The sequence below is a fragment of the Symphalangus syndactylus genome, chromosome 20 (assembly GCF_028878055.3).
Source record: "Symphalangus syndactylus isolate Jambi chromosome 20, NHGRI_mSymSyn1-v2.1_pri, whole genome shotgun sequence".
NCBI lineage: Eukaryota > Metazoa > Chordata > Mammalia > Primates > Hylobatidae > Symphalangus > Symphalangus syndactylus.
In genome coordinates, this window is record NC_072442.2 from 19692688 (window position 1) to 19711451 (window position 18764).

At 40.2% G+C, this 18764-nt stretch overlaps 1 protein-coding gene across 9 annotated transcripts in view; it reads left to right on the forward strand.

Moving 5' to 3' along the window:
• Positions 1-18764, forward strand: part of RHOT1 (ras homolog family member T1) — a 107021-nt gene that overhangs the window by 35738 nt on the left and 52519 nt on the right. For all 9 annotated transcript variants that reach the window (XR_008653164.2, XM_055257606.2, XM_055257609.2 and 6 more), the window contains 9 exons: positions 196-277; positions 1679-1722; positions 2618-2671; positions 2817-2869; positions 6738-6846; positions 7152-7253; positions 15755-15853; positions 16688-16796; positions 17539-17659. Coding sequence is in view for 8 of the 9 variants with exons in the window: in XM_055257606.2 (XP_055113581.2) it covers positions 196-277; positions 1679-1722; positions 2618-2671; positions 2817-2869; positions 6738-6846; positions 7152-7253; positions 15755-15853; positions 16688-16796; positions 17539-17659 (773 nt within the window). In the remaining variant the exon portion in view is untranslated. The remainder of the gene's footprint in view (positions 1-195; positions 278-1678; positions 1723-2617; positions 2672-2816; positions 2870-6737; positions 6847-7151; positions 7254-15754; positions 15854-16687; positions 16797-17538; positions 17660-18764) is intronic.

Sequence of the window (18764 nt, forward strand, 5' to 3'; positions counted from 1 at the left end):
GCAGAGGTTGCAGTGAGCAGAGATCGTACCACTGCACTCTAGCCTGGGCCATAGAGTGAGACTCCATAAAAAAAAAAAAAAAAGAAAAGAAAAGAAACACTCAACCTGTGTAGATAAATTTATATCATCTGTTACAAGTTTGAGTGATAATATTCAAAGGTGGTTTTTTTTTTCTATATTTGTTTGTAAATGAAGGTTCCTCCCCGGGCAGAAGAAATCACCATTCCAGCTGATGTCACCCCAGAGAGAGTTCCAACACACATTGTAGATTACTCAGGTAATGAATATCCTCTTGTAGATGAAGGTGTAGGTTAATTTAATAGACTTGAAAAAAGATACTGAGCTTTTACAAATGTTCAGAGAGGTGGTCTTTTCTCTGTAGCAATAAATGATCCTTTACGATTCTTACCTCATTTATATCTGTCAACCTCTACCCTATACCCACCTGGTGCCTCCATCTGACAGTTCTTCGTCCCCAGATTACTCAGTTGGGTTCCATAATACCTGTGGCTGTTGAACACTTGAAATGTGACTGTTCTGAATGAAAATGTGCTGTTAATTGTAAAATATAACTGGATTTTGAAGACTTAGTATGAAAAAAGGATGTAAAATATCTCATTAATTTTTCTATTGAGTACATGTTGAAATTTAAATATTTTTGATATTTTGGGTTAAATGAAAATTTAATTTTACCTTTTTTACTTACCTTTTTAAAGGTTGCTACTAAAAAATTGAAAACTATATATGTGGCTTGCATTGTCTGTATGTTGGACAGCACTGTACTGGAAGCTGAGGGAGGTGAATGCCTTCTGCTACAATCAGTCTCATAACTAGATTTATTTACAGAATTATTCTTCAATATGTGTAGCCATATAATTAGATTCACCTCAGTATTAGAATTGAAGCCTTAACCCATTGATTACTTAATATATGGAAAGATATTAAAAATATGGCCTGTTACTTAGCATAGTATAAAATACCATTGAATTCATGTATGATATTAGTTATTATGTCAGAAGTAACAGGCATTTTTAGGGGAAGATATATGTAACCTAAGGTGGTCTAAATCAATATGCCAGTAATTGCTTTGCTCTTCAATTATTTGCTTTCTATCCTAGCTATATCATTCATATCCCCGCATCCGTGGAATTGCAGGCACACCCGCCCATTGAGACCAGTTCTAGCTAAAGATACATGCTAGAGGGGGAATTCTCATCACTTCATTATCAAGCTACAGTTTTGCCTCTGGGTCTTGGTTATTATTACTCCCACCTGCTATCTAGATCTTACGCTTGTATTACCCAGAATCTCACCTGCCTTTTGATCCTGTGTGTATAGACTCTTTGTCCGAGCTCCTGACTCTTCAGCACCCAGTCTGCTAGCTTGGATTTCTGAGGTCCTTTGCCTGACCCTTTTCAACTCTGGATCAGATGCTGGCCTAGATTTATTACACAATGCTTCTGCTGTTCCATGCCTGAGTTATCCTTTTATAGACTTGTCTTTCAGTGCCAGCTGCCTTATCATGTTTGAACCTTTTCATTCCCCTGGCTTTCCCTTGTGTTGGCTACACCACATCATTTTGAGGGATGTTAGATGGGTGTTGCATAGAATTTAGCTTGGCCATTAGTTTTTATGAAAATGTCTGCAATATGAAACATTGACTTTTTGTCATTTGTAGAAGCAGAACAGAGTGATGAACAACTTCATCAAGAAATATCACAGGTGAGCTTTAAAAAACAGAGGTATGGGTTTTTGTGTAGAAAAACAGTGATGATTTTATGAGCCTGCCTTTTTCATTCTCTTTTTGTTTGTTTGTTTGTTTGAGATAGAGTCTTGCTGTCGCCCAGGCTGGAGTGCAATGGCATGATCTCGGCTCACTGCAGGCTCCGCTCCCCGGGGTTCACGCCCTTCTCTTGCCTCAGCCTCCTGAGTAGCTGGGACTACAGGCGCCCGCCACCTTGCCCGGCTAATTTTTTGTATTTTTAGTAGAGACGGGGTTTCACTGTGTTAGCCAGGATGGTCTCGATCTCCTGACCTCGTGATCCGCCCGCCTCGGCCTCCCAAAGTGCTGGGATTACAGGTGTGAACCACCACGCCCGGCCTTGTTTATTTGTTTTTGTGTTTTTTTTGGGGACCGTGTCTCACTCTGTCACCCAGGCTGGAGTGCAGTGGTGCAATTTTGCCTTATCGCAACCTCCATCTCACAGGCTCAAGTGATTCTCATGCCTCAGCCTCCCAAGTAGCTGGGATTACAGGCATGCACCACCATGCCCAGCTAATTTTTGTATTTTAGTAGAGATGGGGTTTTGCCATGTTAACCAGGCTGTTCTCAAACTCCTGGCCTCAAGTGATACACGCTGCCCCTTTTTCATTCTCTTAATTACCAAAAGTTCTTTTGCAGTTCTTTGTTGTTATGGCTGTTACTGAGTATGTGTTTTTGCTTTAAGTCCTTAGGAACATTTTCTCTTAGAGGCAAGCTAATTCTTTTTTTGTTTTTTTGTTTTAGCGTTTAAATTTTTTCTTCCTTTCACCCAAATATATTAACAAGTTGCTAATTAAGAGCTGTCTATGTTTTTATTATTTTTAGATACCATCAATTTGTTAATTTTTCTTCTAGGCTAATGTCATCTGTATAGTGTATGCCGTTAACAACAAGCATTCTATTGATAAGGTAGGTGTGATCTTTTCTTCACTATAGTTGGTTTCAGTGGAGTGCTTCCAAAGTTGATCCTCTGTTTAGAATTTTAGGGGTCTAAGGGAAGAGTGTTTTGTAAAGATCCTTATCATGGCTAAGCGCTTGTTAATTTTCATTTTAGGTAACAAGTCGATGGATTCCTCTCATAAATGAAAGAACAGACAAAGACAGCAGGTATTTTTTCCTCTCTCAAACTTTTTATAATTAAAAAGTTTAAAGCGTGCAGAAAACGTACAAGAAGTAGTACATTGAACTTCCCTAAATCCTTCACTTAAATTTACTAGGTAACATTTTGCCACATTTGCCTTATCTATCAGTTTTTCTGTCTGTTCATACACACACCCACATGCCTTTTTTGGGGGGACTCATTTGAGGCAGTAAATATACTTGAGAGCAAAGCAAGAAACAGAACTCTGATATCATAATGATTCACAACTTCAGACAGATTATTTTGGTCATAAATCTTACATTTCTCTTTCTCAAACTGCTGCTTGAAAAGTCTCAGTTTTATTTATTTACTTATTTATTTTGAGACAGAGTCTTGCTCTGTCGCCCGGGCTGGAGTATAGGGGCGCAATCTTGGCTCCTTGCAGCCTCTGCCCCCCGGATTCAAGTGATTCTCATGCCTCAGCCTCCTGAGTAACTGGAACTACAGGCATGTACCACCACGCCTGGCTAATTTTCGTATTTTTTAATAGAGAGGGTTTCACACGTTGGTCAGTCTGGTCTCGAACTCATGACCTCAAATGATCTGCTCACCTTGGCCTCCCAAAGTGCTGGGACTACAGGCATGAGCTACTGTGCCCGGCCTGAATCTTTTTAAATAGGAAAATCAGACTAATATCTATGTATTGTACACATTTGGTCCTTTTCTCAATTTTTTAGATTTCTCTTTTAGTTGGACGTTTTCGTGCCTTGAAGCTCTAAAGATCTGGTTCTAAACATATGACTATGGTCATTAACCCTCTGTCTTACATATTTTGGAAGGGAGACTGAGATGACATTATATGTGCTGTGAGCAATGCTGTGGCATTGTATGGCTTCTCTTTTATCATGGTTTTAACTTTGTGATGATTTGACAAGGTGGGAAGGAAAGAATGACCCTTTAGAGCTGTGCCGTCCAATGCAGCAGCCTCTCGTCAGTTGTGGTGATTTAACTTTAAATTAATTAAAATTGGCCGGGCACGGTGGCTCAAGCCTGTAATCCCAGCACTTTGGGAGGCTGAGGCGGGCGGATCACGAGGTCAGGAGATCGAGACCATCCTGGCTAACACAGTGAAACCCCGTCTCTACTAAAAATACAAAAAATTAGCCGGGCGTGTTGGCGGGCGCCTGTAGTCCCAGCTACTCGGGAGGCTGAGGCAGGAGAATGGCGTGAACCTGGGAGGCGGAGCTTGCAGTGAGCCGAGATTGCGCCACTGCACTCTAGCCTGGGGGACAGAGAAAGAAGACTCCATCTCAAAAAAAAAAAAAAAAAAAAAAAAAATTAATTAAAATTAATAAAACTAAAACTTGTTCCTCGGATACACTTAGCCATGTTTCAAGTGCTCATAGCCACATGTGACTAATGGTTACAGTAATGGAGAGTAGAGATAAAGAGCATTTCCATCATCATAGAATGTTGTATTGGACAGGTCTGCCTTGGGGGATCCAATACCCATATGCTCCTAATATCTGCTTTTCTTGCTCTTGCTTGAGCCATTTCTAGGAGGGAATCTTTAAGAGAGGGCAGTTTTGCCAGGTGCGGTGGCTCACGCCTGTAATCCCAGCACTTCGGGAGGCCGAGGCGGGCGAATCACGAGGTCAGGAGATCGAGACCATCCTGGCTAACACAGTGAAACCCCGTCTCTACAAAAATACAAAAAAATTAGCCTGGTGTGGTGGCGGGCGCCTGTAGTCCCAGCTACTCAGGAGGCTGAGGCAGGAGAATGGCATGAACCCGGGAGGCGGAGCTTGCAGTGAGCCGAGATCACACCACTGCACTCCAGCCTGGGCAACAGAACGAGACTCTGTCTCAAAAAAAAAAAAAAAAAAAAAGAGGGCAGTTTTGCTAAGATCTATCAATCTATCAAGCACCAGCTTGGACCACTGAATTAAACAATTTTGGCTTTACCATGACAGCTTCCCAAGTAGCTGGGACTGCAAGTGCGTGCCATCACACCTGGCTAATTTTTTAAAAACTCTTGCAGAAACGGGGTCTCACTATGTTATCCAGGATAGTCTTGAGCTCCTGGTCTCAAGCAGTCCTTCCGCCTTGGCCTCCCAAAGTGCTGAAATTACAGGCATGAGCTACTGATGCACACCTTTGGTTACAAACCGCTACATTTTTGGAAACCCTCCTGGTTCTGTTAGGAATTTATATTTGGGCTATATGGTGGTCGGTCTTTTCAAGCATAATGGCACACCAAGGGTTAGGTAAGCTAAATGCTTTCAAGTGCTACTTTTGCAGTCTGGAGTTCCAGCAGGATGATTGGCTTTCCCTCCAAGCTCTCTTGCAGGATTCACAACATTTCTCCACTAGGTTGGTCCTCTTTAATATCCCCATTAAGATTTTTCCCCACAGACTTACCAGATTTGACTTATTTAAAATAAAATCTTTAATTCCCTGCCTACTCCCTGCCAAAAACAAACACAAAATATCATTCTCAATCTTCTGTATCTTCTGAGATCTACCCATTTTTTTCCAGCCAAAACCTGAGTATTTTTCTTGGTTTCTGCTTTTCCCTCAACCTTCACATCTAACCTATCAGCTGTTTCTGTCTTATAAAATATATCTGAAATTCGAATATTTTCCATTTCATCTTTACTGTCACTGTCACTAGTCCAAGTTACTATTATATTTTTAAAAATTTGTTAGTGAAAAAATGTAACATACTGAGGTACACACCTGTTATCCAGCTTCAACAATTAACTCATGGCCAGTCTTGTTTCATCTATTACCCCTCCCACTGAGATCATTTTGAAGCAAATAGAGACATTATTTTCATGCTGTAAATATTTCAGTATATAGCTCTAAAAAATCACTGCATTTAAAAATGTTAACCCTCTTCTTAGAACCATTCAATGACTTCCCATTTTACACTAACAATAAAACCTACACTCCTTACTGCAGCTTAAGTCCTTATGTGTCTGACCTTTGATCCTCTTTCTAACCCCATTTTATACCTTTTTCTCTTTACTCAGTACTGTGTAGCCATTCTGGCATTTTCCTGTTGTTTGGCCCCATCAGGATGTTTTTTCAGTTTGGGGCCTTTGCACATGCCGTTCCTTCCTCCTGGCTTCCTCTTCCCTGACTCTACATGGCAGATTTCGTCTTATCCTTCACCCCTTGGCTCAAATGTCACCTTTACATAGGGGGTTTTCCTTAATTATTATACAGAACTAGCTCCTTCCCACTACTCTATCCCCCTACTTATTTCCTGCATAGTACTTACTGAATTGGAAATTATTTTATTTGCTTATTGCTCATTTTCTGTTTTTCACTATTGGAATGGTCAGGTTTATAGATCTGCCCAGGCATGGTAGCTCATGCCTATAATCCCAACACTTTGGGAGGCCAGAAGTTTGAGACTAGCCTAGGCAATATAGCTAGACCCTTCTCTACAAAAAAAAAAATTTTTAATTTGCTGGATGTGGTGGCTTATGCCTATAGTCCTAGCTACTAGGGAGGCTAGGGCAAGTGGATCACTTGAGCATAGGAATTTGAGGTTGCAGTGAGCTGTGATCCTGCCACTGCACTCCAGCCTGGACAACAGAGCTAGACCCTGTCTCAAGAAAACAAAAAACAAAACAGAATGGGTAGGGACCTTCTGTCTTGGGTCCTTAATACTTGGAGCAGTATGTGGCTTATAATAAGTGCTCAATAGATAACACGTTGAGTAAATACGTGCTATCTGGGGGCTTGACGTGACTGTAGAGGAAGGTTCATGTTGTTGAGAAGATTAAATAAAAGCTTTTTAGTTAGAATGGGTTATGGTGTAAATTAAAATATAAATCTAATGTCTTTTGCCTTCCTTATTACAATGTGCCCTGTTTATTTTAGGCTGCCTTTAATATTGGTTGGGAACAAATCTGATCTGGTGGAATATAGTAGTATGGAGACCATCCTTCCTATTATGAACCAGTATACAGAAATAGAAACCTGTGTGGAGGTATGCCTCATAATTTGATTTGAAAATTTATTTTTAATGAATTCTTACTAAATTGGGGTTTTAAATGGGGACAATGTGGGATGGAATAAATTTTCTGCTCTTTGTGAAGTCACGTAAACCAAATAAAACAGAAGTTGCAGTTGGCCTCTGAGCTCTTTCTAGACATTCATATTGTGATGTCCACAAAGATGCATTTTTCGTTTTTTTCAAGGAATCTTTCTTTTGCCTTATGTTGATAGTTTGAAAATTGTTTTTAGCTCTCATAATTGATTTCAGAGTGTAAAATTTTAATTTTATTTTTTCAGTGTTCAGCAAAAAACCTGAAGAACATATCAGAGCTCTTTTATTACGCGCAGAAAGCTGTTCTTCATCCTACAGGGCCCCTGTACTGCCCGGAGGAGAAGGAGGTAACAGGCTGTGTTTATAGGGGCTGGAATGTGTATGTAGTAACTGTAGTATGGTAGTGATTTTTAGTAACTCTTAAGTATTTGTGTAGAGATTAAACTGCTGAAATTTAAATTTATTGCTTATTAAATGGTTACATTTTCCAGGTACTCTTCTTCAATGACATTCATATTAAATATTCGTAATATTTTCCACAACAGTGGAATGTAATCAAGTACTGCTTCAGGAAGTGCCATTAAAACAAACAAGAATTGGCAACAATAACAACAAAAAAGTCCTCCAAAGACTTAGCTAATGGTCTTCTTGTTTTGCTACTATAAAATCTACAAACTAAAAAACACACACAAATAAAAATCTTATGTAGTTTTTTGACATAGGCACAACGTAATACAATGTGACTACTCCTTTTGTTTTTGTTTTTTTTCTTTTGAGACAGAGTCTCGCTCTATCACTTAGGCTGGAGTGCAGTGGCACGATCTCAATCTCGGCTGACTGCAACCTCTACCTCTGGGGTTCAAGTGATTCTCATGCCTCAGCCTGCCAAAGTGGCTGGGATCACAGGCATGCGCCACCATGCCTGGGTAATTTTTGTATTTTTAGTAGAGACAGGGTTTCACCATGTTGTCCAGGCTGATCTCGAACTCCTGACCTCAAGTGACCCGCCTGCCTGGGCCTCCCAAAATGCCAGGATTACAGGCGTGAGCTACTGTGCCCAGCCCTTTTTGTTTTATAGCTAAGAAACACAGTAACTCTTTATTGAAATATCCAAAATTTAATATTTTGCCATAGACATTGAAAAACTAAATTTTTTTGAGATATATCTCAAGTACCTTAAAATTCATCCTCTTAAAGTTGTACAATTCCGTGGTTTTTAGTATATTCACAAAGTTGTGCAATCATCACCACTGTCTAATTTCAGAACATTTCATCACCCCAAAGAGAAACCCTGTACCTATTAGCAGTCACTCCCTATTGTCCGGTTACTCAACCCCTGGCCACCACCAATCTACCTTCTATCTCTGTGGATTTGCCTCTTCTGGACATTTTATATAAATGGACTCATACAATATGTGACCTTTTGTTTCTGGCTTCTTTTACTTAGCATAATATTTCCAAGGTATATCCACGTTATAGCATATATCAGTATTTCATTTCTTTTTACGGCCCGATAATCATTTTATGGGTACACCATGTTTTTGATGGGTTTTATTTTATTTTTTATTTTTTTTATTTTTTGAGACAGAGTCTCATTCTGTCACCCAGGCTGGAGAGCAGTGGTGTGATGACAGCTCACTGCAGCCTCAAGCTCCTGGGCTCAAGCAATCCTCCCACCTTAGCCTCTCGAGTAGCTAGGACCATAGGCATTCGCCACCATGCCCAGCTGATTTTTTTTTTATTTTATTTTTTGTAAAGACAGGGTTTCGCCATGTTGCCCAGGCTGGTCTCAAACTCCCGGGCTCAAGCAATCTTCCCGCTTCCACCTCTGCCTCCAAGAGTGCTGGGATTACAGGTGTGAGCCACTGCACCTAGCTGGATACATCATATTTAGTTTATCCCTGTATCTGTTGATGCATATTGAGTAGTTTCTACTTTTAGGCTATTACGAATAGACTGTTGTAAACATTCAATACAAGTTTTTGTTTGAACACTTGTTTGCTTTTTTTTGAAGACAGAGTCTTGCTCTGTCACCCAGGCTGGGGTGCAGTGGCATGATTACAGCTTACTATAATCTCGAATTCCTGGCTCAAGCAACCATCCCACCTAAATCTCTCAAGTAGCTGGAACTATAGGCACATACCACCATGCCTGGCTAGTTTTTCTTTTTCTTTTCTTTTTTTTTTGAGACAGAGTTTCGCTCTTATTGCCCCGTCTGGAGTGCAATGGTGCAATCTCTGCGCACCACAACTTCCGCCTCCCGGGTTCAAGTGATTCTCCTGCCTCAGCCTTCCGAGTAGCTGGAATTATAGGCATGCGCCACTACACCCTACTAATTTTGTATTTTTAATAGTTATGGGGTTTCTCCATGTTGGTCAGGCTGGTCTTGAACACCCAACCTCAGGTGATCCTCCTGCCTCGGCCTCCCAAAGTGCTGGAATTATAGGCGTGAACCACTGCTCCTGGCCTATTCTCCTTTTTTTTGGGTCAGGGCCTTACTGTGTCACCCAGGCTAGAGTGCAGTAGCGCAATCACGGCTCACTGCCCCCTCGACTTCCTGGCGTCAACGATCCTCCCACCTCAGTCTCCCAAATAGTTGGGATCACATGTGTGTGCCACCACACCCAGCTAATTTTTGTATTTTTAGTAGAAGATGGGGTTTCACCATGTTGCCCAGGTTGGTCTTAAACTCCTGGGCTCAAGCAATGCACCCACCTTGGCCTCCCAAAGTGTTGGGATTACAGGTGTGAACCACCATGCCTGGCCTTTTTTTTTTTTTTTTTTTTTTTAATTTAGAGACAAGATCTTACTTGTGGCCCAGGCTGGAGCACAGTGGTGTGATCATAGCTCACTGCAGCCTCAAACTCCAAGGCTCAGGCCATCCTCCCACCTCAGCTTCCTGAGGAGTTGGGACTACAGGCACATGCCACCGTGCCCAGCCAATTTTTAAATTTTCTTGTAAAGTCAGGATCTCACTATGTTGCCCAGGCTGGTCTCAAACTCCTGGCTCAAACAATTCTCCCATCTAGCCTCTCAGAGTGCTGGGATTATAGGCATGACCCAACACTCCTGGCCTGTTTTAAATTCTTTTGAGTACATTTAGTAGTTGAATTGCTGAGTCACATGGTAATTGTATATTTGACATACTGAGGAACCAGCAGCTATTTTACACAATGACTGGACCATTTTACATTCCCACCAGCAGTGTATGAAGGCTCCAGTTTCTCCACATCTTTGCCACACTCGTTATTTTACTTTTCTTTTTTGGTTTATTATAGCCATCCTAGTAGATGTGGTTGGGATCTCATTGTTTTGATTTGCATTTCCCTGATGGCTAATGATGTTGTGTAATTTTTCATGTGCTTATTGGCCATCTTCTTTGGAGAAATGTCTATTGCCTATTCAAAGTCCTTTCCCATTTTTGTTTTAAAGAGACAGGGTCTCACCGTCATCCAGGCTGGAGTACAGTGGCATGATCATGGCTCGCTGCAGCCTCAACCTCCTGGACTCAAGCAGTCCTCCCACTCAGCCTCCTAAGTAGCTGGGACTACAGGTGCATGCCACCACACACAGCTAATTTTTAATTTTTTTTGTAAAGATGGGGTCTTGCTGAGTTGCCCAAGGTGGTCTTGAACTTCTAGCCTCAAACAGTCCTCCTGCTCCAGCTTTCCGAGTAGCTGCCTTTGCCCATTTTTTAGTTGGGTTGTCTTTTTTAAAATTATTATTAAAGGTAATTTTTCTTTTAAGAAGTGGGGGCCGGGTGCAGTGGCTCATGCCTGTAATCCCAGCACTTTGGTAGGCTGAGGCAGGGAGATCACTTGAAGCCAGGAGTTCGAGACCAGCGTGGCCAAGGTGGCAAAACCCTGTCTCTACTAAAAATACAAAAGTTAGCTGGGCGTATTGGCACATACCTGTAATCCCAGCTACTCGGAAGGCTGAGGCACGAGAATCATTTGAATCTGGAAGGTGGAGGTTGCAGTGAGCTGAGATTGCACCACTGCACTCCAGCCTGGGCTACAGATTGAGACTCTGTCTCAAAAAAAAAAAAAAAGAAAGAAACAGGTCCTTGCTATATTGCCCAGGCTGGTCTTGAACTCCTGGCCGCCTCCTGCCTCAGCCTCCTGAGTAGCTGGGATTACAGGTGTGAGTCACCACACCACCACACCCAGCTTGAGGTGGTTGCTTTGATTCTGTTTGTCGGGAGAGGTATTGTTTTTAAGAATAAAAAGTTGCAGATATCTTTCAGGAAAAGTTTATAGTATAAGTGAGTGGTTAGCAATGAATGACTCATGGGCCATATTTGGCCTACCACCTATTTTCACACAGTCTGTACACTAAGGAAACATTTTATATTTTTATTTATTTATTTATTTATTTATTTATTTATTTATTTATTTGAGATGGAGTCTCGCTCTGTTGCCCACGTTGGAGTGCAGTGGTGCGATTTCAGCTCACTGGGTTCAGGCGATTCTCCTGCCTCAGCCTCCCAAGTAGCTGGGACTATAGGCATGTGCCACCACATCCAGCTAATTTTTGTATTTGTGGTAGAGACAGGGTTTCACCATGTTGGCCAGGCTGGTCTCGAACTCCTGACCTCAGGTGATCTGCCTGCCTTGGCCTTTCAAAGTGCAGGGATTACAGGCATGAACCACTGTGCCTGGCCATATATTTTTAAATGATTGAAAAAAGTGAAAAGAAATAATATTTTATGATAGGTGAGAATTATGTTACATCCAAATTTTATCATTTCATAAAAATAAAGTTTGATTGTGACATAGCCATGGTCATTCTTTTATGTTATCTGTGGCTGTTTGCGTGCTACAAAGGCAAAGTTTAGTAGTTTCAACAGAGCTTATGTGTACTGCTCTCATCTCTTCTCACTGCTGCTGAGTGCACTACTAATTGCACTGACACACTAGACAGCATTTCAAGTACTATGTATATCACTGTACCAGGACCTTTTATTTATATTCATTGCATACCCATCATGCCAAAACATGAAAAGAATAATAAAGTGTTTTTTTTAGATGGGAAAGCAGATAAATTTTCCAGGTTCAAATTACAGTTCCAGCATCATCTTTTTAGACCTTGATGCAAATGCAAAGGAAATTTCCATATTTCATAATCCATTTAACTATGCAATTGAGTTTCCATTAACCTTCAATTGGAATTGATTAATCTGCGGTGTAATCACACGCTAAAAGGCAAACATCAAGAAAATAATCAAACATAATTTTATAAATACTTTGTGCTCTATAAAGTCATAGGTTTGTGGATATGTACCAGTATTGGCAGTATATATTTGTGCAAAAAGACATTTTCAACGATGGGACACGTAAAATGTCATTACAGATCAGCATTAACATATAAACATTGGCAATTAATTTTCATGGTGGACAACACTAACTTTGAACCCCAACAAAGCAAAATGTTTTCCTTCCAAAAAGAATTTCATTCTTCTCATTAATAAATCTGCATTGCAAAACTGTACTCGGTTATATTTTGAGTTTTGTCAAAAAAACTTTGTAGAAGTTTGGTTTCTTTCTTACTACGTAAGTACCTACATGACATGCTTGATTTTGCCTGTTGGCCCCAAAGCCTAAAATATTTGCTATGTGGCCCTTCACAGAAAACATGCCAGGCCGGGCGCAGTGGCTCACACTTGTAATCCCAGCACTTTGGGAGGCCGAGTCCGGCGGATCACGAGGTCAGGAGATCGAGACCACGGTGAAACCCTGTCTCTACTAAAAATACAAAAAATTAGCTGGGCATGGTGGCGGGCGCCTGTAGTCCCAGCTACTCGGAGAGGCTGAGGCAGGAGAATGGCGTGAACCTGGGAGGCGGAGCTTGCAGTGACCGAGACCGCGCCACTGCACTCCAACCTGGGCGACAGAGCGAGGAGACTCCACCTCAAGAAAAAAACAAAAACAAAAACAAAAAACAAAAACAAAAAAACGTAGATTCCATTCTGATTCAGCTAGGTATTGTATTTATGATAAAGGAAATTTGGGAAACAGTCTTAATACTATGGGAACTGTTACAAGAATTTACCTCTGAGGCCTTAGCCTAGCAGTATATGAAATCCCCCTATTAGTTTGTTCTCAGTTTTTTAATTGTTACTTTGTTCTCAGGCCTGTTATTAGTTCTGCTAATCTGTTAATCCCTCATCCCCGCCCCCATCCCACAAAAGTAAAATATCTACCACCATCTGTTACTCAATTCTTAGGTGGACCTGAGTGAGAGGTAAAATTTTCAACTTTTAAACTATACCTTGTTTTACACAAGTACAAACTTTAAATTGCCTATAACGGAATCTTTTATTTAGACAACACTAATACCTTTTCTTTCTTTTTTTTTTTTTTTTGAGATGGAGTCTCACTCTGTCTCCCAGGATGGAGTGCACTGGCACGATCTCAGCTTACTGCAACCTCCACCTCCCAGGTTCACATGATTCTCCTGCCTCAGCCTCCCAAGTAGCTGGGATTACAGGCATGCACCACCATGCCTGGCTAATTTTTGTATTTTTAGTAGAGATGGGGTTTCATTATGTGGGCTAGTCTGGTCTCAAACTCCTGGCCTCAAGTGATCTGCCCACCTTGGCTTCCCAAAGTGTGTGAGCCACCACGCCCAGCCAAATACCATAATTTTTTATAGCTTTATTAAGTAGAATTTTTAATACTTTTTAGTAGTCCTTTTTTGGTGTTACATTTTCAGGTGGTTAGTTTTTAAATATGACATTGGGCCAATACCTTAGAGCTCTTTAGCTTTGCATTTCAAGCTTTAATGAAAAGTGCATCGTTGGCCGGGCGCAATGGATCGTGCCTGTAATCCCAGCACTTTGGGAGGCCAAGGCAGGCAGATCACGAGGTTAGGAGATCGAGACCATCCTGGCTAACATGGTGAAACTCCGTCTCTACTAAAAATATGAAAAATTAGCTGGGCTTGGTGGCACGTGCCTATAGACCCAGCTACTCAGGAGGCTGAGGCGGGAAAATCGCTTGAACCTGGGAGGCAGAGGTTGCAGTGAGCCAAGATCGCACCACTGCGCTCCAGCCTAGGCGACAGAGCAAGATTCTATCTCAAAAAAAAAAGAAGAAAAATGCATTGTTTATTTTTCTTAAAATTACTTTTTGAAAATGTACCCCTTTATTATGAGAGGAAAAATCACTTAGACAAAATAAAAGGTTATCATTAGGTTCTGTTTTGTATATTCTTGCTGTTGCTTCTTTCGGAAACATTTAAATTACTAAACTTTTTTAAAAGGAGAGTAAATAAAATATGACAATGTAGTTTTTATTAATCTTTAGTTACTAACATTAGGATCACATTTATAGAAGCATTATCTTACCATTCATTATTTTAAAGAATAAATCACATGTGATTATAGATGTTATAGTCCATTTAGTACTCTTTTATAAGGGAAGCGCCGTCAGATGCTTTCTTTTTTTTGAGACGGAGTCTTTCTTTGTCTCCCAGACTGGAGTGCAGTGATGGAATATCGGCTCACTGCAACCTCTGCCTCCCGAGTTCAAGCGATTCTCCTGCCTCAGCCTCCCAAGTACTGGGACTACAGGCATATGCCACCACACCCAGCTAACTTTTGTATTTTTAGTAGAGACAGGGTTTCGCCATGTTGGCCAGGCTGGTCTCAAACTCCTGATCTCAGGTGATCTGCACTCCTCAGCCTCCCAAAGTGCCGGGATTAAAAGTGTGAGCCACCGTGCCCAGCCTCAAATGCTTTCTAAATGTTTGACTTCTTTTTCTCATTTCTTTCTCTTTGTATCTTAAGTTTTATCTTTTTCTCACTATATCAAATTACTCTCCCGGAGACCCCATTTAAAACAAGAATAGAAGGGGTTAACTGTGTATGTTTGGAAGATAATTATTTTCTTTCCTATTTTTTAAAGAATTTCTTTTCTGCATTTGAGTTTGATAGCGTGATCAAAGCTGTCATCATTACCATTTTGTAAGTTAATAAGTTTATATTTCCTCACCTTGACATCTCATTTCTCTGATTTAGGTAGAACCATAAGAGATCTATCTCCAAGCTTAGATGAAATTCAAAGCTCTCTTTGAAGTTTTATTCTCAAAATTGTTGACAGTGATTACCCTATAGTGGTTATACAGTGTAGAAGCATGTGGGCCTTATTTTAAAATAGTCATATATTTATTCTATCCATGATGAATCATAAAACAAAAATGAAGGAAATTGTCAGAATATATTTCCAGCAGCATTAGTCATAAAAGTTTTAGAGTCACAAAAGGCAAAATTCTTTTTAAAGTATAAATAATTCTTATACTAGGAAGTTAGTAAAAATTTTTTACACTTATTAACCAGTGATAATTTTGCCACTTGTTTGTGAATAAGTGAATATTTTATTTCCCAGCATTAACATACACACAGGGAAAAGATCAAAATAAATTTCATTCTGCTACCAGAAGGTTGATGGTCAGAAATCAGAAGTTGAGGGGAAAGTCCTTAGTAGTTTTAAAAGTCAGTTCATATGCTTTATGGAATGAGGGAAGATATAAATAAATAAATAGTTCTTCTTTCTGTGACTAGAAAAATGAATCCCTCCTAAAGATGAACTTCTCTTTTGCCTGTTCTTAGAGGATTTGTGGTCCTAAGGGGAGAGCTTGACCATTCCAAATATCAGTACCAGCAAATATTGACTCATTTACTTAAAAAGGCTTTCATATAAAAGTAAATGGCTTTGCTTTAGTTCATTTTTTCATGTTGGTTGTATTTGATATTGTGTAAAAATAATCAGAATTGTTCTCAGCATTGCTTATGAAAATCACTGTTTAAACAATTAAAACAATTATTTCTTTTCTCAATGATTTATAGATGAAACCAGCTTGTATAAAAGCCCTTACTCGTATATTTAAAATATCTGATCAAGATAATGATGGTACTCTCAATGATGCTGAACTCAACTTCTTTCAGGTAATGGTCCTTTATTTCAGACATTTGCGTATCTTTTTTTTTTTTTTTTTTTTTTTTTGCTGAAAGCTGTAAAATGTGTTAGCTTAAACAACAAGAACGGTATGTTATAAACATAAGTTTCTTTCTCATAAAACTATCTTTCACATCAACCTGTATATGCCTAAACTCTCTTATGCCCAGGAATTGAGGGGATTTTGATAGCTTCATTTTATGGTATAAAGTGGGTATGTTAAGGATGACTTGGAGGCTGAACTCTGAATCATTTTGCTTTCTTGGTTTTGAATAACATAGCTACACAAAGAGCCCTATGTTTTAGAAACAGGATGGAGGGAATTGGGAATGTTTCTAAGTATGACATGTTTTACTTTTTTTTTTTTTTTTTTTTTTTTTGAGATAGAGTCTCGCTGTGTCACCCAGGCTGTAGTGCAATGGCGCGATCTCAGCTCACTGCAACCTCCGCCTCCCAGGTTCAAGCGATTCTCCTGCCTCAGCCTCCCAAGTAGCTGGGACTACAGGCATGCACCACCATACCCAGCTAATTTTTGTATTTTTAGTAGAGATGGGGTTTCACCATGTTGGCCAGGGTGGACTCGATCTCCTGACCTCGTGATCCACCTGCCTCAGCCTCCCAAAGTTCTGGGATTACAGGCGTGAGCCACCTCACCCAGCCCATGTTTTACTTAAATAATACAAAGTGATGACTATTCCTAATGTAGAATATGTTTCTTTGGTTGCAATTCTTGGATTTAATATTGCTTTGTAGATTATCATTTTATATTATTTGTGGTTTTAATGCTGGTTTGTTTTTAAAGATATTTTTATGTTTTTTGCTAGAGGATTTGTTTCAACACTCCATTAGCTCCTCAAGCTCTGGAGGATGTCAAGAATGTGGTCAGAAAACATATAAGTGATGGTGTGGCTGACAGTGGGTTGACCCTGAAAGGTGGGTAAATGGTGTTTTTCCCCCTTTTGAAACTTAATATTTTTAAAATTTGGCAGAAGGTGAAGGTCTTTATTGCATTATTTATACTTTAAGGAAAGGTTAATATTTACTAGTATGCCTAAAGTCTGATTTGGATATTTACGAGTTGGGAGGGACAGGCCATTGTTGGGGATTATCATCTTTACTACCAATATAAATTAGAGGTAGGGAAATTGGTTGGATCTCAAGGATACAGAGGTCCACCTGAGGGAAGGAGATATCTGGAACAAAAAAAAAGTATCTTAAAATTCTTCCTACTCATAAACAGCCTTTAAATAGTCATTATTTTTAGGGAATTTTGTCTATGAGTCAAATTTACCAGTATAGAATGTTCCCTGGAGAATATATTATAGAGGCACAGTGAAGTTAATGAGATTGAAATCCAGAATTTTCCATGACAAAAATAAGCTCAAAGATCTGTAGAACACTACTCTCGTATAACTTTGTGCATGTCAGTATATTCCTTGAGATGCATTGTTGGCCATTTCCTCCAGTGCCCTCTCTTGCTGAGCTGGGTGTATATGTGAAACAATTCTGAAATCAGCTCTGTTTCGTTGAGATACTTGTGAATTTTGTTTTGTTTTGAGCTTTACAATGCAAAGCTAGCATCCGTATGTTCATGAATCTGGTTCTTGCCATTATGTTACATGCTTTTCTCCTATATGACTCTGTACCCTTTATTTACTAATTTACTTTATTTCAGGTTTTCTCTTTTTACACACACTTTTTATCCAGAGAGGGAGACACGAAACTACTTGGACTGTGCTTCGACGATTTGGTTATGATGATGATCTGGATTTGACACCTGAATATTTGTTCCCCCTGTATGTACCTTTGTTTTTTTTTGTTTGTTTGTTTGTTTTGTTGTTGTTGTTTAATTTTTTATTGATACAGGCTCCCACTATGTTTCCCAGGCTGGTCTTGAACTCCTGAGTCAAGTGGTCCTCCCACCTTGGCCTCCCAAATTGCTGTGATTACAGGCATTGAGCCATGCCCAGTCACCTTTGGTTTTGTAATGATTTTACTTGCTAAATATTTTTAAGGTTGATTTAGCACACATGGGGAGGTGGGCTTCAAGCTAATTGGGAATATTTTAGAATTATAGCAGAGCTTTATAGCAGGATTTCGCAACCTCAGCACCATTGGCATTTTGGACCAGACAATTTTTTGTTGTGGATGTCCTGTGCAGTATAGGATGTTTACCACATCCGTAGATGTCAGTGACACTTCCAGTTGTGACAACCAAAACTGTTGAGAAATTGCCAAATGTGCCCTCTGAAGGGAAATTATCCCCAGTTGAGAACCACTGATTCCCTCATGGCTCAAACTTTTCCTCTTCTTGTGGAGACTACAAGTATCTTTTTTTTGTTCATTTTACTGAGGAAGGAAAAACAAGATGCTAGACAACAAACTTGTTTTGGGAGTCAAGAGATCTCAGAAATATGTTGATTAATGTTTTTCTTACATTGTTCTTCTCCCTCAGTTTTATAGCCTGTTCTTAGCTTAAGTTGAAGTAGGTATTTTCCTAAACGACTAGTCTTATTTGTGGTTCTTTTTCTTTTTTTCTGAGACAGAGTCTCGCTCTGTTGCCCAGGCTGGAGTGCAGTGGTGCAATCTCGGCTCACTGCAAGTTCTGCCACCGAGGTTCAGGCCATTCTCCTGCCTCAGCCTCCCGAGTAGCTGGGACTACAGGCGTCTGCCACCACGCCCGGCTAATTTTCTGTTTTGTTTTTTTTTTGTGAGACGGAGTCTCACTCTGTCGCCCAGACTGGAGTGCAGTGGCACGATCTTGGCTCACTGCAACCTCCCCACCTCGTTCAAGCGATTCTTCTGTCTCAGCTTCCCAAGTAGCTGGGAATACAGGCGCCCGCCACTAGGCCCGGCTAATTTTTTGTGTATTTAGTAGGGAAGGGGTTTCACCGTGTTAAC